The 18,163-nt window shown below is 33.1% G+C and overlaps 3 protein-coding genes across 4 annotated transcripts; 1 reads left to right on the forward strand and 2 right to left on the reverse strand.

The window, feature by feature from the left end:
* Nucleotides 1-1,201: 1,201 nt before the first annotated feature.
* Nucleotides 1,202-8,399, reverse strand: LOC111631230 (peptidase inhibitor 15-like). The gene is made up of 7 exons (XM_023375429.1): nt 8,098-8,399; nt 6,167-6,400; nt 4,152-4,376; nt 3,968-4,053; nt 3,197-3,315; nt 2,993-3,133; nt 1,202-1,347 (listed from the first exon to the last, which is right to left on the reverse strand). Exons 1-7 carry the CDS (start codon nt 8,113-8,115, stop codon nt 1,253-1,255), a joined length of 918 nt encoding a protein of 305 aa, XP_023231197.1. The 5' UTR covers nt 8,116-8,399; the 3' UTR covers nt 1,202-1,252.
* A 1,159-nt stretch (nt 8,400-9,558) lies between these two features.
* On the forward strand, nt 9,559-11,901 carry LOC111631233 (calmodulin-alpha-like). The gene has a single exon (XM_023375433.1). The coding sequence runs from the start codon at nt 9,827-9,829 to the stop codon at nt 10,466-10,468; it is 642 nt and encodes a 213-aa protein (XP_023231201.1). The 5' UTR covers nt 9,559-9,826; the 3' UTR covers nt 10,469-11,901.
* A 437-nt stretch (nt 11,902-12,338) lies between these two features.
* LOC111631231 (peptidase inhibitor 15-A-like) lies at nt 12,339-17,281 on the reverse strand. Of its 2 annotated transcripts, none has more exons than XM_023375430.1 (7): nt 17,163-17,281; nt 16,785-17,024; nt 15,016-15,234; nt 14,829-14,914; nt 13,801-13,925; nt 13,603-13,734; nt 12,339-12,514 (listed from the first exon to the last, which is right to left on the reverse strand). In XM_023375430.1, the coding sequence occupies exons 2-7, from the start codon at nt 17,013-17,015 to the stop codon at nt 12,420-12,422; spliced, it is 888 nt and encodes a 295-aa protein (XP_023231198.1). In that variant the 5' UTR covers nt 17,016-17,024; nt 17,163-17,281; the 3' UTR covers nt 12,339-12,419. The 2 variants fall into 2 exon arrangements, with proteins under 2 accessions (XP_023231198.1, XP_023231199.1); XM_023375431.1 differs by having other exon boundaries at nt 17,146-17,168.
* Between the last annotated feature and the right edge of the window lie 882 nt (nt 17,282-18,163).

Below are 18,163 nucleotides of genomic sequence, written 5' to 3' on the forward strand. Positions count from 1 at the left end.
ATGAAAGTCTATAAACACAATGTCTGAACACGATACCGTGATTCATGGCGGCAGTCTCTATATTGGGTCCTTTGATGCTCTGTGTAGTGTTTCTAGAGCGAATTTGGTTATTGGTTTTTTCGATTTCGATTAGTTGAATTCCTTGTCATATATTTTTTTAAAAATGGTTTGGTATTCAGCACCAAACTAAAAATTCATCAGCCAAAAGATCGTTCCATTTTCCAGCTGACAGATCCAGGAAAGTGATGATTTAAGAGTTAACTATATGAAAGTAACAAGTAAATGAAAAGATACGCTATTTGAAATTATAAAAGGAATTCCGTGGCTTAAACTCGAAGGAACGTGTGGTTTACTGCACCTACATAGCATGAAATCTAAGCTGGGACCTTGGAAAACTAAGGACCCAATATGGTGGCTCCATAAGGAATATTGGGGTCTTGACCTTTGTGTTTATAAACCTTGCTTTTAGTTCAAATTATTTTAAATATATATATACAAACGGTGTTTAACTAGCCAAATTATAGCTTACTAAATCCACACAACTTGATTAATTAACAAAGTTTACAATTGAAGGATTCTGGTTTTAGAACTATGAATTGGAAAATAATCTCGCACATTCTCAAATTGGATTTGACTCATCAGAACAGGAAGAAAACGTAATTAATGATGACTACGAGTTTAAAGAAATAGGAAAGGGGAATTTCGATACAGTTCATTTGGCTCGATCTAAAAAAAATGGCTTTGAAAGCCGCCAAGAAGCGTATTCTCTTGCACAGGTATTGCTTTAATTCTGTTTTCGCTCGTAATACGGTGTCAAAATAACAGAATATGTTTGTAAAATTATTCTTGACTTCAAAAGTCATCAACTGGCATCATTTATGTTGCGTGAATTGATTTTGAAATATAAAATTATCCAATCCATTCTGAACACACAAGCATTGCAATTACCTATTATCCGATCCCTGAACTTTCCCTATTTATAACGAGATGCATAAGAACGATGTAACCACATTATTTCAGTCAATATTCATTCTCAAATTGATTTATATTACATTTGTAGGCATTTTTACGCTTAAAAATACAACTGAAAAGGTAAAACATGGCTTTGTTTTGAGATTAAACGCGCTAAAACTATATTTTAAACTGCAAATAAATATTTTCTTATTATAAATAAAATTTAACATTTTATTAATTTTCATAGCTTATATACAATACACCGTATTAATAGTAATTTAAAATATTTTAACAATTATTATATGTAGAAAGTATTTGTAATGATCACGACAAGTAAACATGTTAATTTTATTATTATTTTCTTCTCGACTGTAGGAGTATTTCTGTATCCACCTGAAATAAAAGGGAAAAAAACAACTTAAATGGCGATAATAACATTTAAGGCCGATTACTGCCTCCTATATATAATACATTGCCTGTTAATTATAGTAAAATATAATAAGAAATGGCGCCTAACGCCTACCCCTAGTATTTATTTTAGTATTTACCTATTACCTATTAATAGTAGTATATTGTCTGTTCGATTCCGATAAGAATTGTGTTTCCGAGTAGTTCAGTTTTCGCCTCCGAGAAGATATTGGTGATGTAGTGGTGTTTTTTTTGTTGTTTATAATATATTCGATAGTTTTCGATCACTTTACAATTCAAACTAATTTCATAATGTTTCAAACTTAAGCAGCGAAATTTGGCAAGGTAGCTTATGTATAAGGGGCGTCGATGCTATTAAATTTTGATGGTGATAGGTCGAGAAGATGGAGAGATAGAAGCCATATTTCGCGCGGGTCGGACTTAATGAAGATTTCACTTGTTAGCATTTACAATTATTTAAAAATAAAACTCATCTCTACATAAAACATATTATAAATGTTGGGAATAGATTCTCCGCCATTGCCACATCTAGTGGCCAGGAATAGGAAACACAAAATTTTCTAAAAACTGGTCGAATGAACAGGCAGTGCGTATATAAGACAGTGGACCGGTTCATACTTCGTGAGAACGGAAAGAGAAGAAAAAAAACACACAAAATAACTTTAGTACGCGACACTTCGCTCATTAATAATGACATAATTCTGCCCTCTTTCGGTTGAAAAGTCGACAAAAGTTCTGTTTTTCTCTCTGTTTGTTAGGCGTACTTTACAATATTTTGCATCCTTCGGTGCGTAGATTGATAAAATTGAAATGATTAGAATTAGAGCGTAATTTATCATTTATACATTTGAAATTAACCATGGTACGCCACTCGGGATCAAAATGACCTCAATGAATTTAAAAATAATGCCATTTGCTAACTTATTGTTTTAGGTGCTTCCCGATTCATGACGTTCTATCTATTTATTACACCCATATGAAATTTCACTGAAAAAAATACTGTTGTATTTAAGAAATTTGCAAGTCATATGGTCTGTTGGGTCACATTGTACACCACATTTCGAGGAAATCAAATCAGAGGAAGAGTGGGGTGTCCGGATTTTATAAAAGTCTATATTTTCCTCAGACTTCCAGAGAATAAGTATGAAAAATTTGGTGCGGATCGGACAAATGATATAGGAGTTAACGGTTCTGCATTAACAGTTCCAGATCCAGCAGCAGAATTGGATCTCCCACCTATTGTAATGATACTGGCATAACTCTGGTGGAAGTACTGTTATCTCACTGTAATTGTTTTAAACGATTACTTCGCGATGGTAATACATTTTTTTCTTTTAGTTGATTAGATTTATTTTGACACTAACTGTAGCGATGTATCATGAAACCACTCAAAATCTCTGTTCTTTATTTCCGAATTAATTAGCCGAATGTACTCTCCTTTTTAAAAATTTTACCACTCTAAAGCTTTGAATGAGTACCGAAAATGCATGCGCCCTTCTTTTGCATACGGGAAGAGAATAATAGAAAAGAGATATTTTCTATTTTCTTCTCTTTTCCATTCTGACGAAATATGAACCGGCCTTAATGTGTGTAGAATTATGATACTTACAGCACTGAACATGAGTAGTAGTATCCGGTTCCGAAGTTGTGTACAGTTCCGATGTTGTATCCGGTTCCAAAGTTGTACTCGGATCCAATTGTAGAGCACAGTTAATAACCTCATCTGGTATTTCTGGAACCGATGTCATTTCTGAAGAAGTAGGTAAATTATTTACTACATTCGGATTTTTATCAGGTGCAAATCAAATCTTACCGCAAATACTAAAAACGGGATCTTCCGTATCACATTTCTGAGCTTGAGGTGGACATAGCTCAGGGTAACAATCTGATTTTCCTACTTCAAAAGGAAGCTCTTCGTCAAGTTTTTCACTACTAATGTAAACGATAGGAGAGAAATTAAATTGACAGTCAATGTGATTAAGATGGGAATCGCTCTGGGTAATTCAAAATCGAATCCGCATAATTAACTCTCTAAAAGATGTCTTGGATATGTCATGTTCTGTCCCTCTATTGTGCACCTGCCCGAACTTAAGGTAGGCACGAAGAGGAGGCCCATTTAATACTCACAGAAACAAAAATGCTAAAATACCACTTAAAACCGAAACCAATTCGGTAAAATTGTTTTTTTTTTTGTTTTTAAAATTGAATTAATAATTTTTAATTTTTTTACTTTAGTGGCTAAATATATTATACATTTTTTCACAATAGAAAATTTTCATCATTACATAATCATTCATTGAAAAATACGCGAAGTATTTTTTACTCTTCCAGGCCTGTGGCACTAAGGGCCTTTTAAATTATATTCGTCGTGGGTTCATCGATCAGTGGGAGACCGAACTGTGAGGAATGGAACCTGACATCAGGGACAGACCATTCCCGAAAAATTGCTACAGTTTCCTGAATGTAATTCTCATCTTTCAGAGCAATAGGCTGACACCATAACTGCATGGGCATCCACGTTCAACACGAAAATATTTATATTTAAAAATGTATTTATAGAAAATTACGATATATTATAACTTACCCTGGATAAAAATTGCATATAATTAAATTGTCATGCCTGCAAGTCAATATTGCGCATCCTACAGAATGACTTTCAGCCCAATATAACTATAAAATTTATTCAAAGAACCTTATCAGAATCGTAATTTATATTTTTATAAATTTAATATTAAGTTTTAAATTACAGAATTTGAATTTTTCCTTACCGCCTTATAATATAAACATCCAATATAATCTTCATCGAAGCAATAGTTTCCAGTGTAATTATATGACCAGAAAATGTTCCAAGCCGTAAGTGCACTTCTAACAGTTTTACCGTTTCCTCTGTATATATTTTGATTAATGAATTTTAGACAGTTTTTTGGGCCTCGTTTGTGGGGACAATTTTCGCCCCATTCTTCTGCCATTTTTGCCAATGTGTTATTCCACATCTAAAATCAATCATCATTATATTAATATAAATAAGATACCAAAATACACAAAATTAATAATAAAATGAGACAAAAATCCTCTTTTAGACTCTTTTGAACTACTTGGTGGCCCGTTTCCTTTTATGATAGCCTAGAAGTTGTGGAAGGAAAGGTCTTGAGGAAGGTCTGGACCTTCCTCAAGACCTTTCTTTCTAGAGTGGTTGCTATTGACCCAGGGATCGAAGAGGCATTTTTGGTGGAATCAATTGTTTATATATACATGTTATGAATGAAAACTGTAACTAAATCAATTAAAAAATTGTAAAACCACGCGCATCAGAAATATAATTTGCACATAAAATATACGTGAAAAAGCAATTGGCGTGATTAAGCAAATCTCGATTACTTGTAAATACGTGTATACATACTTATTTATAAAGTTCAAGTGTGGGAATGAGAAGAAAGAAGAAATTCGATTGGTTTGATGGTCTATGGCAACGCAACATGTCCATATTGAGAGGACTTTTATAAGATTGACCCCTATTTAGGTGTTAGACACGTAAAAAAAATTCAGAAAACTCCACATGGCGAGGTTGCTGGTGAGGCTCAAACCTTCGATTAATGTTTAATGCTTTTACCACTCGGCTAGTGTAGACTAAAATAAAAAATCAAGTTATATTTACAGATTTATTTTAGCTATTCCTATTTGGCTCAGTTTCAGCAAATGTGAGGACCAGTTGGTATCAATAAAAAAAAACGATGACTAAAGAAAAACTACACAATATACACCGTATATTATATGAAAATATATATATATATATATATATGAAAATAGCTTTAAATATGTAATTCTCAAAATACTGGAATCCAACAATGGCCAACTGAATAAAACAATTGAACACTGGAAGTTAACTAAAGTTAGTAAAATAATTTCTAATAAATTTGTTTTGATACTTTTTAATTAATTTTTGTGTTTAATCAACATAAAACATATAAAAATTTGTTTAGTTTTCGTATATAATTGAGGTCGTGATCAACACTTTTGTAAGGTCGTTGTAGCGCGCCTCAATCAACAGGCTGACCACGTGAAATTTACAGGGTTTTCTTTACGTGTCTAACACCTAAATAGTAGAATACTAGATAATTTTTTACCGAAAGTACTTCCCCTTTGCAGAACCCCTTGCGTTGCGTTGCTCTATTCCATCAATCCAATCAACAAAGCAGGATAGCAATTAGAACAACAACTCCTGTTTTCGAGGAAATTATAACTCTATATAACTTTTGTTTGCTCGAGAATAAAGTATCGAACCTCATGACTTCTGGTTGAATACAAGAAAGCAAGGGACTGATTGGATTCGCTTTACCATTTGGTTTAATGTCGTTCCTATAACTTCCAATTGTTTATCAGAACGTCAATAACATTTCATTGAAATATTTTGGATGTCAACGTCACGTCATCAACAACAAAAATACAAATTCATTCTAAATTTCAAAAATACAATCATTCTATTGCCAAAACAACAAGCATTCTACTACTAAATGAACATATTTAAATTTAAAATTTGAAATTAAATACATTCCATTTATAATTAAGTATATATTAAATATTTGAAAACTGTTTCTTAGAGTGAAATTAAATTAACTTACAGCAAATTGCATATAAAATTCTTAAATATTATGTTATATAATGAACTATAGGCCTAAATATAATAAATAGCTTTATATTTATTGTATACTAATAGGATTATAGTTAATTTTATTACAAGTTTTAATAAAATTAAACTAAGAAAGATTTAGTAAATAGAAAATACCAATTTTATCATTTTATGACTTGTATAGGGAGGATGTCTTTTGAAATAATTCAATCTTCTCAGTATATCTTTTATATCGTTTTCACTGAGAGCTATGGGCTTCCCCTTTTCACTGGAATCCTTTTGTAAAATGTTTGCTAATTCGTTTCTTTCCGAAGAAACTAAGCAGCTTTCATCCAAAGCCATAACTTCGAACAATACCAGAACCAAAACGCTTCGAATCATTGTATGAGCCTATAATAAAACACATAGGGCAAATCAGGATTAGAAGGTAAAAGCTGAACAAACTGGTGTTTCCTCATCATACCAAACAACACAATAACCAGCAACTTAATGGTGTTTTCGAGAAACAGAAAAACTAAATATCTTTTCTGCTAATTCACCGTCTCACCTTTAGAGGTGTGGGTTAGTTGACGAACAGAATATGGATGAGTCTGCTGTAATTTTTGACGAATTAAAGGTTAGACTTATTATTCAAGCTTCTAAAGTATTATATACGAGAAATCAAAGTCGTCCGCTAATCTTAAGATTTTTAAGGCTTCAGTAAACATAAACATGTATAAAATATTGAGCAAATCAGGAACAGAAACCTATTTTTACAACAATCGCGCGTGGCTGTACACACAGTAATCATTGCTGGGTGTGCTGTCGCGCCCAGCGTCATGGCTCCCAATTAACACAATATATTAATACGTAACACCGTGCTTTAGTTTATACCGTAATGACACGTGTTCATCATCTAACCCTTATTTATAATTTTTTTTAAATACGATTTCAGTTTATGTATATATGTTACTATGAATGACCGATATCTGGTGAATGTCAACATTCTCCGCTGAATGTCAGCATTCACACATTCGTTTCGTGTATGTACGAAATATTTGCTAAATATCATTGTTTCTCACTTACAACGGCAAATGTGGACATTCAGTATGCACTGATGGTGAACGTTGAATAAAAATATTTTTACAGTCGACCCCCCTATAACATTGTTGATTTTTCTGTTTTATATGAATTCCATGTTGTACGAGTCACTTAGATTTTACACATACGTGTGCTGGGCTGTGAACTGCTTACGTATTTGTAGAATTCAAGTGACTCGTACAACATGGAATTCATATAAAACGGAAAAATCAACAGTGTTATAGGGGGTCGACTGTATTACATTAAGACAAAAATGCAACTTTTTAATATGTCAAAATAGGAGAAAGCTTAATTAATTAACAGCACATGTAAATAAACTGTTGAACCTAAAACGAACAGTACATTCTTAATCAGAAAAGAAAATAATACGATAATAAACTTACACATAAATTATGTGATTAACGTTATACAAATTCTTTACAAATTACGAACCGATTACGTTACTACGCGATTACGGACGAATCTGTTAATGGTGTCTTTTATTCGGATATCGCCAACGCCTTACCGACGACCCCTCTCATTCTCTACCACTCGACCTGACAAACCGATCCCCACCACACGGGATCAAAAGAACAAAAATGCCATCCAGTGACAAATTGGGCAGTTTCCACCAAACCGTTGCCGGAAAAAGAGGTAGGACCGTGTCCTACCTCCGACTATTCACAAAGGATTTGGCGACAGACTGTCGCCTCTCTGTCGACATTGGCTTCTCGGGTGTCATTTCGACCTCCACCAAAGCTTATCTGTGCTTGTCGACATACACCGGCGATTGTTCGAATGTATAATAATATGACCAAATATTCGGTCTTTCACCGATGTATTTTGTATGTGTCGACATTCACCGGAGAATATCGACATTCTCTAATTTCGGTCTTTCACAGTAACATATATATTTACGTAATTAAATATAAAATTTCTAGAAAAACAAAATTATATGCAAGTCTTGAATGTAAAATATGGATTAAATAAGAATAAAATGAATACTGTGTAACATTTTTCGGACTTACCTGTCTGAATTTCAACATAAAATCAATGAAAATTTTTTTAAATTCAACGTAAAATTCCGTGGAATACAATTGAAATTGGAATTATTTAAAAGATAAAAAAGCTATTCGCTGTTTTGAAATAGCTTTAGAATATTCTGAATGATGTCGCGAGCACGTGGTTATAATTGCAGGAGCACGTGGGAGTCATTCCGTAATATTAATAAATTTAATACAAGATGGCGACTCAATCATTTACTTTTATTCAACGTCTGTATAAGATGGTCAGAACACGATCCCGTGATTCTTTGCGGAAGCGGACACGTGGTTCCTGGGTGGGTCGACTATATTATATACAGGGTGTATTTTTTATCTTGAGACATTGAAATAACTTAATTGGATCTCATTGTTTTGGAAAAAGGTATAGACAAAAGTTGTAGGATGTCGAGGGCCAATCAATTGATGACCTCGGATGTGACCTTGACCTTCAAGGTCATTTGGAGATCAAGTCTGTTTTTTCAATGGGAACACATATTTTTTTACCCGAAAATGGAAAGAGCAACAAATTTCACAATCGGATGTACCTTTGACCTTATTGTCTAGGTCAAAGGTCAAGATTATTTTAAGGTTAAAATTATAAGCTTTTTCTAATGGAAAATCATACTTTTTACTACTGTTAACTCTCGAAAACCACTTAAATTACATTTTGTGCTAGCCGCTATTTTTGTATTATGTAATTTTCCTATTCGAATGCCATTATACCACTGGTCTGATCAAAAGAAGGAAATGTCACAGAAGGGAGTCGAACTTAATTCGACCAAAAGTAATCATTTACCTTTTCCTGGAAGAGAGGATGGTCAACCGCTACTAATTAATAAAGGTCTACTATTACTATTTGAAAAGTGATCCGTGTTAGACAGTTTTGATTGAATTGCTAAGCTTAACGTTCGAAATTGAATATCCGAAAGCTAACAACGCTTACGCTGAAAGAAAAAAAGTACGAACTTGTGTGTGAATTTGAATGTAATAAAACTTCGCAAGCCGAATTTGCAAAACAAGAAAAGGACTCACCAGTGGCCAAGCGGTCTTCGTTCCCTGAACACTGGTAGTTCGGTTATGGGCTATTTATGATGTGGTTATATTCTAACACGACGCGACCGGTGTTGTTGCCGCGGTTTCCAGAGATCTCATTTCCTATACTATTGGATATGTGGTTATTACCGTTAATGTGAACGCGTGCTAAATTATAAATCATGTTTCCCCTGTAACCGTGTTTAATCGCTAATGATTTCAAGTATTTTAGTTCTTTGTGGTGTCCGTGTAATTGGTGCAGTTGGTGACTAGCCCGTTTGGTAAGCGATCTAAAGGCCGCGATTTTGTATGCAACATACGGTCAAACATTTCAAACAGATCCCCTGAAAGGAGTCTGCCCATGAGTACCACATGTTGTTGTAAGTAGCGTTATTGAAACGAAAAAAGGAAGAATAACATAGCATATGGACCAGATTTAATGTATGTTGGTGTTCGGTTCTCCGGCCATACTTTAATAGCCAAGTCCTCAAATCACACTATTCGCGGAGATAGTCATGTAACGATTTTGGACTTCATAGCACTGTACCCCTCTATTAGGATACAACCGTGATTCTACACGTTAATATTAAAAATAGTCGAATAAAATAGTGTAATAATTAAACAAGTTCAATTGTTAAGTAATTATTAATTCTAATAATTTAAATAAGATATAAAAATTATAATGACTGATCGATTGACAAAATCACAAATATCCTTATTTAAAGAAGTGTTTTCTCTTTTCGATAAAAACGGCAATGGAAGTATCATGAAAGAAGAATTGGATTCCGTTCTTAAATCTTTAGGAATAATTTCTACAAAACAAGAACTCGATGATTTCATTAATGATGTAGACGAAGATGGAAATGGAATTATAGAATTAGACGAATTTCTTAATATGATGAGAAAGAGGATGACAGCAGAGAAAAAGAAGAATATAACCAGAGAGTTATTTAACAAAATTGATAGAAACGGTAACGGTGTAATAGGTCATCAAGAAATATATGATACAATGCTGAATCTGGGTGAGAAACTGACACATGACGAAGTCACTGAAATGTTTCAAGAAGCAGATATTAATCAAGATGGAAAAATAGATTATGAAGATTTTGTAAAACTAGTGAATAAAATTAAAAAATTGGAAAAAAAGTCGACGTTTTATAATGTCAATTCCGAGATTAAATCAAAATCCAATAAAACAAACAAATCTAATAAGACTACATCAGATAAATCAACTGGAAGTAAAGAGAGAAGGGATCCCGTTTCTAACATGAAAATACCTAAAGTAAAGGACGAAGTTAAAAATCCGAACACGTGCCAAATATGAAAAGAAAAAGAAAAACTTACCTTGAATATATTTAGTTGCAATTTTACTAAAATTAATAAATTTTTGTTTTTAAACACATATATGGCTTAAAACAAATACTGCTTCTATCACATTAATTCTATATTTGTAATTTTTTTGGACTTCACTACATTTTTAATTTTGTTTTTTCTAATTACCTCTTTCGAATGCAAAATGCTACCCTTCGTATTAATAATTTAGCGAGGCCTACCTGTGGCCCAGCGGTCTTCGTACCCTGAACACTGGGAGTTCGGTCGTGGGTTCGAGCTTCGCTCGGACGGACTACCCACGTGGAGTTTTCCGGGTTTTCTCCACGTCTGTAACGCCTAAATAGAACCCTTCACGAAATCTTTCGGAAGGCATGCCCCTAAGGCAGATCTCCTAAGTGTTGCGTTGTCATAACAACAGAACACACACAATAATATAGCGCGTCTATCGCGCTATATCATTGTCGTGATAATTAAGTAAATATAATATTTGTTTTTTTTTAAATTATATCATTTTTTGTATGAATTATACTGTATTTAGTTTATTATTTTTAAAATTTTTAGCGAATAGATAGTGCTGCATGTAAAGTTAGCAAACGGAATGTAGACAGAAATTAACTGATATATAGAAATTCAATCAATATTTTGGGATGGTATATACGATATTATCTAAGTCAGAAGTATTTTAACGTCAATACGAAGTTTCGTACCAACTGGTGGAATGGCCGAAGAGTACATAGCAAACAAATAAACAGTCTTATTTATATGTAGAAATTAATAAGTAGACCTAATATTGACTAAATGAAAAACAAAATTAAAATTAGTTTTTGCCTCTATTCGTTTAAATTAAACTTAACGAATTAGTATTAATATGAAGGTCCAATAAAGAACAAATATGCGGTGCCTTCTAATTTCGAACAATCCAGAGTTAGAGTTGGATAGTTCCGGTAGGAACCGCTTCGAACTGAAACTACTAGAAACTGTTCCACGTGGAGTGTCGAGACAGTTCCGAAACTACTGACACATTCTCCATTTTGTAATTTTATGAATAAAGCCATAACGCGTTCTGAACGTTAGCTGATGCAACTACAATATGGCGGACCGGACATCTTGAAGTAAGAGTTTATAATGTGTCACTGTGAAAGATACTGTGTTGATAAGAAATGAAAATGACGCTCAAAGAACATAAAATGCAACTCGAAATATCACGGTAATAGTTCTTGTAAAAATAAATAACTCTGCAACATTCTTGATTCTCATAAAAAAGACTTATTTATGAATAAAAGTTCTTGACAAAGTAATTATTTTTAGTAAATTAGTTGTTAGAAAATGTTGACATCTGGATTACCGCTACAATTTTTCATGAATGATTGATTGAGTGTTGAAAAGTATCCAAGTTACACTTCTGTAGGTGATGAATAATTTTGTTATCTACTTATATAAGATAATTGAAAATACATAGATTATAATGAAAAAGAAAATGAAAATCACCTCGTTATTAGAGAGGTTGAGGCCGAAGTTTTCATCTCTCAAACGTTAACGCCGAACGTCGAGCGCCGCTTAAGATAGCGGCGCTCGACGTTCGGCGTTAACGTTTGAGAGATGAAAACTTTGGCCGCAACATCGCTATTAGTTAACATTTAAAACTTGTGGTGGCTTTTAACCATAATAAATCCGTCGCACAGTGGTTTTAAACTTTAGCAGCTGATTTTTATGTCATAGTGCACATACAAGTAGTTGACTTTTAGCACTTTTAAGCAAGAGGGAAAAAATGCGTATTTTTCTCTATATATTTGAATAATTATTCAGTTTGCATTCTTTACCATAAATATTTAGTTACCATAAATTAAATTTAATATTTTATTAATTTTGATAAAGTATATACAATATGCCAAATGTTAAAATCAATGTATAACTTGAAATACAATGCTGTATTTTATTAATTGTTACATGTAGAAGGAATTTGTAATCATCATTACAAGAAAAAGTGCTAATTTTATTATACTTTCCTTCATGACAGTGGATGCACTTTTGAAACCAGCTGAAATGAAGAAAAAATATTACAATTTAAATGACGGTAGTAACATTTAACATCGTTTGCTTGCCTCCTATATACACTGCCTCTTTAATACAATTACATCCTTTGTACATCATTTTTTTTTCCTTTATAGAGTCGTGCCGGTCATCTATCTAACACCTTTCGAGAGAAAATTTTTGATTTGAAATAACGTAACTTCCTGTTTACATCGAAAATATTTGTATAGTTAATCGGGGCCTCATACACCTACGGTTTCCATATCTAATCTCGTCTATGTTCATCTAACTCCATTCTCGAGATAAGGAAAGATTCTTCTATTTAAAACGTTACTGTGTCTAAACTAATTCTGAAAGTCAGGAAAAATTAAAATCGCTAAAGGAAATTGACTAAAATACAGTGGAATGAACAGGCAGTGTATATAAGAAGCAGTGAGTGAGTCGGTTCATACTTCGTGAGAAAAGATCACTAACGTGAGACACTTCGCACATTAGTAATGCCATAATTCCATTCTCTTGTATTTAGGGAAAAAAGTTGACAGAAGAAATATGTTTCTCTCTGTTGCTAGAGGATCCTACAATCCTTTGTATCTTTCTACATGGAAAATAAAATTGAAATGAGCTTAATTTATCATTTATACGTTTTAAGTGGTATGCTATTTAGAATCGATATTACACCAATGAATTTTAAAATAATGCCACTTGTTAAGTCATTGTTTTAGTAGCTCGAAACTTCAAAAAGTTCGTTGAGGTCACTTCATACATCGCATAGCATTCCTTGTAACTATACTGATATAGCCGGATGGGGTTGCTGTCGTTCCATTATAATTGTTTTGAATAATTACTAAGCGATGACACTATTTCTTTCAGTTCACTCTTTATTTTAATACCAACTGTAGTGATTAATCATGAAATCGTGCACTCTTCGCATGCCAAAGCGGATTTCGCTAGCTACTGTACAGGCCTTCGTGTAGCAAATTTTAGATTTAAAGTAAAAGCTTTGAAAGAGTACTAACTTTCTCAAAGCTTTAATAATGGTACTCTTCCATTCTCTCGAAGAATGAACCGGCCTTTATGTAGAACTATGATACTTACAGGTATCGACATCAGTAGTTCTATACGTTGTACTGGTATGCAGCTTCGGAGACGTTTCCGGTACCAAAGGTGTAGTCTGTTTCAGAGCACAGTTAAGAACTGAATCAGGTATTTCAGGAAACGATGTCATTTCTTAAGAAGTGGAGGTAAATTATTTTCTAAATTCGGAATTTTACCAGTAAAAATCTAAAATCTTACCGCATAAACTAAAATCGGGATCTTCTGTATCACATTTCTGAGCTTGAGGTGGACATAGCTCAGGTTTACAGCCTGGTTCTCCTTCTTCAAAAGGACTCTCGTTAAGAAGCTTTTTTCTATCACCACTGTAAACGATCGAACAGAAATTAAATTGATGGTCGTATGGTCAATACGTTCTGGTACTAACCTAACGATCTGGGCAACCGGAAATTGAATCCGAGTGAATAATTCCGTAAAATTTGTTCGTAGATGCACTGATATGTCATGTCCCGTCCATCATCACCCTTATTGTGCCTTATTGAGTTTGGTTACGGTTATTTGGGCGATCTACTGAAGGGGGATGCCTTTTTAGAAGACTTTTACGGGAAACTGACTTCTATTTAGATGTTGCGAACGTGAATAAAACCAGAAAACTTCACTCGTTCGCCAGGCACAAATCTACGACCAGTGTTCAGCGGTTTTTATCCACTCGGCTACTTGTATATCCTATATTATAAGCCTGCCCAATCTTAGAGAAAAAGCCGAAGCCCTGTTAGTACTCACAGGAATGAAAGATCTAGAATAATATATAGGCCCTATATATATTAACTGTCACGTATAACCGAATTTTAAAATTGCAATTAATACAATTTTTAATTTCTTTGTAGCCGATAGTTTTATCGTAAATATATTATATCAAAAGAACACAATAAATTCATTATTACTTAATCAATGATTGGAAAATACTAGAACTAAGGACCTTTTTAATCATATTCATTGTGGGTCGCGAAGTGGGCGATCGAATTATGACGAAGGGAGTCTAACTTATCCGATAAAGATCATCCCCGAAAAAATTCTTGTTGTTCCTTACCTGAATATGATTCTGGGCTCTCAGAGCGCTAAAATGACAACTTAACTGCTTGATTTCAACATTTAATACGAATTTATATTCAATTTATATACAATATTATATAATATATTTAAGGATTTTATAAGGATAATTGTATTTAAGGATTTTATTATCGAAATTATAAAATATTATAACTTACCCCGGATAAAAATAGCATGTAGTAACATTAAAATATCGACAATATACCAGCGAGCATCCAACGTAATAACTTTCAGCCCAAAATAACTGCAGTTTAATAAAAAAAAAAAACTTTATCAGAATCGTAACTTATATTTTCCTGAATTTAATATTAATTAATTTATTAAATTACAAATTATTTTCCTTACCGTCTTATAATATAAGCATCCCAATTTTTCGTAGTCGCAAGCGTTTCCAGTGTAATTATACGTCCACCTAGTGTTCCAATCATTAACTGCTTCTGCAAATATTCCTTTTCCTCTATCTAGATTTTGATTCATGAATTTTAAACAGTTAGGTGGACCGAGCATATCTGGACATCTTCTCCCTCGTTCTCCTGCGAATTTTGCCAATTTTTCATTCCACATCTAAAATGAATCCCCATTACATAAATTAAGATTTTAAAAAATTAGATATCACAGCATTTAAAATTAACTGTTATTAAATACAGATTGGAAAGGAAAAGTTAAATAAATAGAATTATATTCCACAAAAGTGAAGTTTTTTTTTTAAATAATGTATTTTAATTTTAATGCTACAATCAAATAAATCTCTGAACAATGGCCGCAGATGGGAACATAAAAAAATTGCCCATTGGTTGAAAGTTAATTGGATTGTGAATTTCAAAAAGAAACAACGTTTTCGTAAAACTAGTCGCCATTTAGAGTTAATCGTTGTTGGAAGGTGGACATTATTAGTGGTTCGATTGTATTAAAATTAACAACAACAGAATCTTTTAATTAATTTAGTTATAATCAATATATTAATGAAATCGTGTGATTAACTGATTTAGCATTTGCAAAATTTCAGTGTTGTATCCGCATTTTCTCTGCAATGGATCTGCTTTTGATCCGGGCTACAAACTCTATTTGTTTTTTTTAGTTACGGCAACGTAACAGTTGGACGATCTTCCTAGGGGGGATGCCTTCCGGGAGGTCCTTTAAAGGTAACTAGCCCCTTTTAGGCGTTAAAGACGTGGAGAAAACCCTGAAAACCCCACGTGGCCAGCCGTCCTGGAGAGTTGCAAACTCACTAGCGAACTACCAGTGTCCAAAGAACGAAACTGCACAGATCTTTAGAAGTTCTAAAGCAGTGATTCACAAATAATGAAGTCGCAAGAGTTGCCCGTGTGCCGCGAATATTAACAAGATATATATTAAAAACCAGAATAAACCCAATTGTATAAGATTTTTTTTTATATCCGTAATCAACTAGTAGCTAGGCTAAGCCTCAAGGAATACAGTTATTATTAAACACTAGAAATTCTCCCATCAAGCATGACGGAATATTTTTTATGAAAAAGTAGAAGTTGAAGAATTGAGAAGAGCTTTAAGTCGAGCTTGACTTTGTAATGCTGTTTCTGCAGCCCTTGACAAAGCCATTCTTACTCGATGTCGCTCAAGCAGTATCGGCTTGAGCGACAATGGCTTCCATATGTTGGAGCGAGGAGCTCCAACACAAAGAAGCAAGGAGCTTTAATTCTATTAATTTAACCCATTTGGTTTAAGGTCGATCCTATGCGACAACCATAACTTCTAATTATTTATCAGGAAATCAAAAAACATTTAACCAAAATCGGTATCAACGTCACGTCATCAGCAATAGAAATACCGTACACATTCATTCTAAATTCCAAAAATATAATTATTCTATTACCATAACAACAAGCGTTCTATTACTAAATGACCATACTTAAAATAAAAACTTATAAATAAATACATTCCATTTATAATTAAGCATATATTAAATATTTAAGAACTGTTTTTCGTAGAGTATATAAGATAGATAAAATTCTTAAATATTATAAGATATAATTTTTATAACTACAGTTCATTATATATCTACACAGTTTCCTATTTACTGTATACCGATAGGATTATAATAAATTTTATCGTACGATTTACGAAAAATAAAATACCAATTTTATCATTTTATGAGTTGTAGCAGGAGGATGTCTTCTGACATTATTTAGCATTCTCAGCATATCTTTTTTTTGGCTATCGCTCAAAGCTACGGGCTGCCTATCGTCAGGGGGATCAACTGTAGTAGTTTCGTCCGTATACTCATAATCATCTTCCGTAGAAGCTATGCATTTTTCATTCAAAAACAGAATTCCGAATAACACCAAAACCAATACGCTTCGAATCATTTTTTGTCCCTGTAATAAATGTAAAAGAATTTGGTAATTGAATTATAAATTTTTAAAGAAACAAAATTATTAGCACGTCTTGAATGTAAAATATGAATTAAATTAACAAGGTAATCCGAATAAAATTAACAATTTTCGGTGCTTATCCTTCTGAATTCCGAGTTAGAATAAATGGAATACAATTCAAATTCGAATTATTCGAAAAATAGAAAGCTATTTCGATATTTTGAAATGATTTTTTTAAAATGTTCGTTTGTGTAAAGCTAATTACTCTTGAACGAGGGTGACCACGTGAATGTAATGGCGCGTGTTAATTTAGAATTAATGGTTTTGTTCTAAGGTATTGGACCAAAACGGCACTTTGGTCGGCCACGTGTAATTTTACACGTCTTCTACACACTAATAACAATTAGTGTGAAGTTTCCGATGTAAATAAAGTTCTTCTGGTTAACAGATCGCTACGTGGCCAGCCCATTGTCAAGGCGCGAACCCATGACCGGTGTTCTACTACCGGTGTTTAATGGTATTATCTACTCGGTCACGTTGGGTGGATGACCACAAAGAGAAGACAAAAGTGCCAATCGTCGGCATTTAACGGTGATTTTTATACTTTGACAGCCGAATCTCATTATTTTACGTTTACAACTTTTCTCGGATGTTAAAATGAGTTAAAATGATTAAATTTTAAAAAGTACTACAATTTGCTTTAAATTAGTTTATAAAACACTACATACATCTGCACTGTCGACATTGTTTCGCACCAGTGAGATAAAATATTAGTGCAAAAAAACGCTAATTTGGAGATGTTGAGTGCACTGGTTTGGTTTATTTGATTAAAATAACATATAGGCTTATTTACAAAATTAAGTAATTATTATCTAAATCGATTCGACTGTTTGAATTTAAAAATAATACAATAGTACTTTACACCATATACAGTAATTACAGTTTAATATCTAATATCTGTGATTGTAGACGTTGCTCTCATCAATATATTAAGCAATGAATAAACAGGCGATCCGTAATACTGAGTTTCGTTTTATAATAACAAGTAATTTATCTAAATACGTTTTTAACTCTCGTGATATATCAATGTCACATACTTTAACATTTCACAGCGTAACAGTGTTCTTTTGACTTGGAAACGA

This window comes from Centruroides sculpturatus, unplaced genomic scaffold (genome assembly GCF_000671375.1).
Source record: "Centruroides sculpturatus isolate CEXI.00-Female unplaced genomic scaffold, Cexi_2.0 scaffold50, whole genome shotgun sequence".
NCBI lineage: Eukaryota > Metazoa > Arthropoda > Arachnida > Scorpiones > Buthidae > Centruroides > Centruroides sculpturatus.

What these genes read in the sequence shown, in the direction of transcription:
- LOC111631230 (XM_023375429.1), bottom strand. An exon ending in GATGTTTATATTATAAGGCG is followed by an intron (nt 4,054 to 4,151) that starts GTAAGGAAAAAT and finishes TAAATTTTATAG; the next exon opens with TTATATTGGGCTGAAAGTCA. An exon ending in TACTACTCATGTTCAGTGCT is followed by an intron (nt 1,348 to 2,992) that starts GTAAGTATCATA and finishes CTTTTATTTCAG; the next exon opens with GTGGATACAGAAATACTCCT.
- LOC111631233 (XM_023375433.1), top strand. Translation starts at nt 9,827, where the DNA reads ATGACTGATCGATTGACAAAATCACAAATATCCTTATTTAAAGAAGTG.
- LOC111631231 (XM_023375430.1), bottom strand. Translation starts at nt 17,015, where the DNA reads ATGATTCGAAGCGTATTGGTTTTGGTGTTATTCGGAATTCTGTTTTTG. An exon ending in CTCATAAAATGATAAAATTG is followed by an intron (nt 15,235 to 16,784) that starts GTATTTTATTTT and finishes GATTCATTTTAG; the next exon opens with ATGTGGAATGAAAAATTGGC. An exon ending in GATGCTTATATTATAAGACG is followed by an intron (nt 14,915 to 15,015) that starts GTAAGGAAAATA and finishes ATTAAACTGCAG; the next exon opens with TTATTTTGGGCTGAAAGTTA.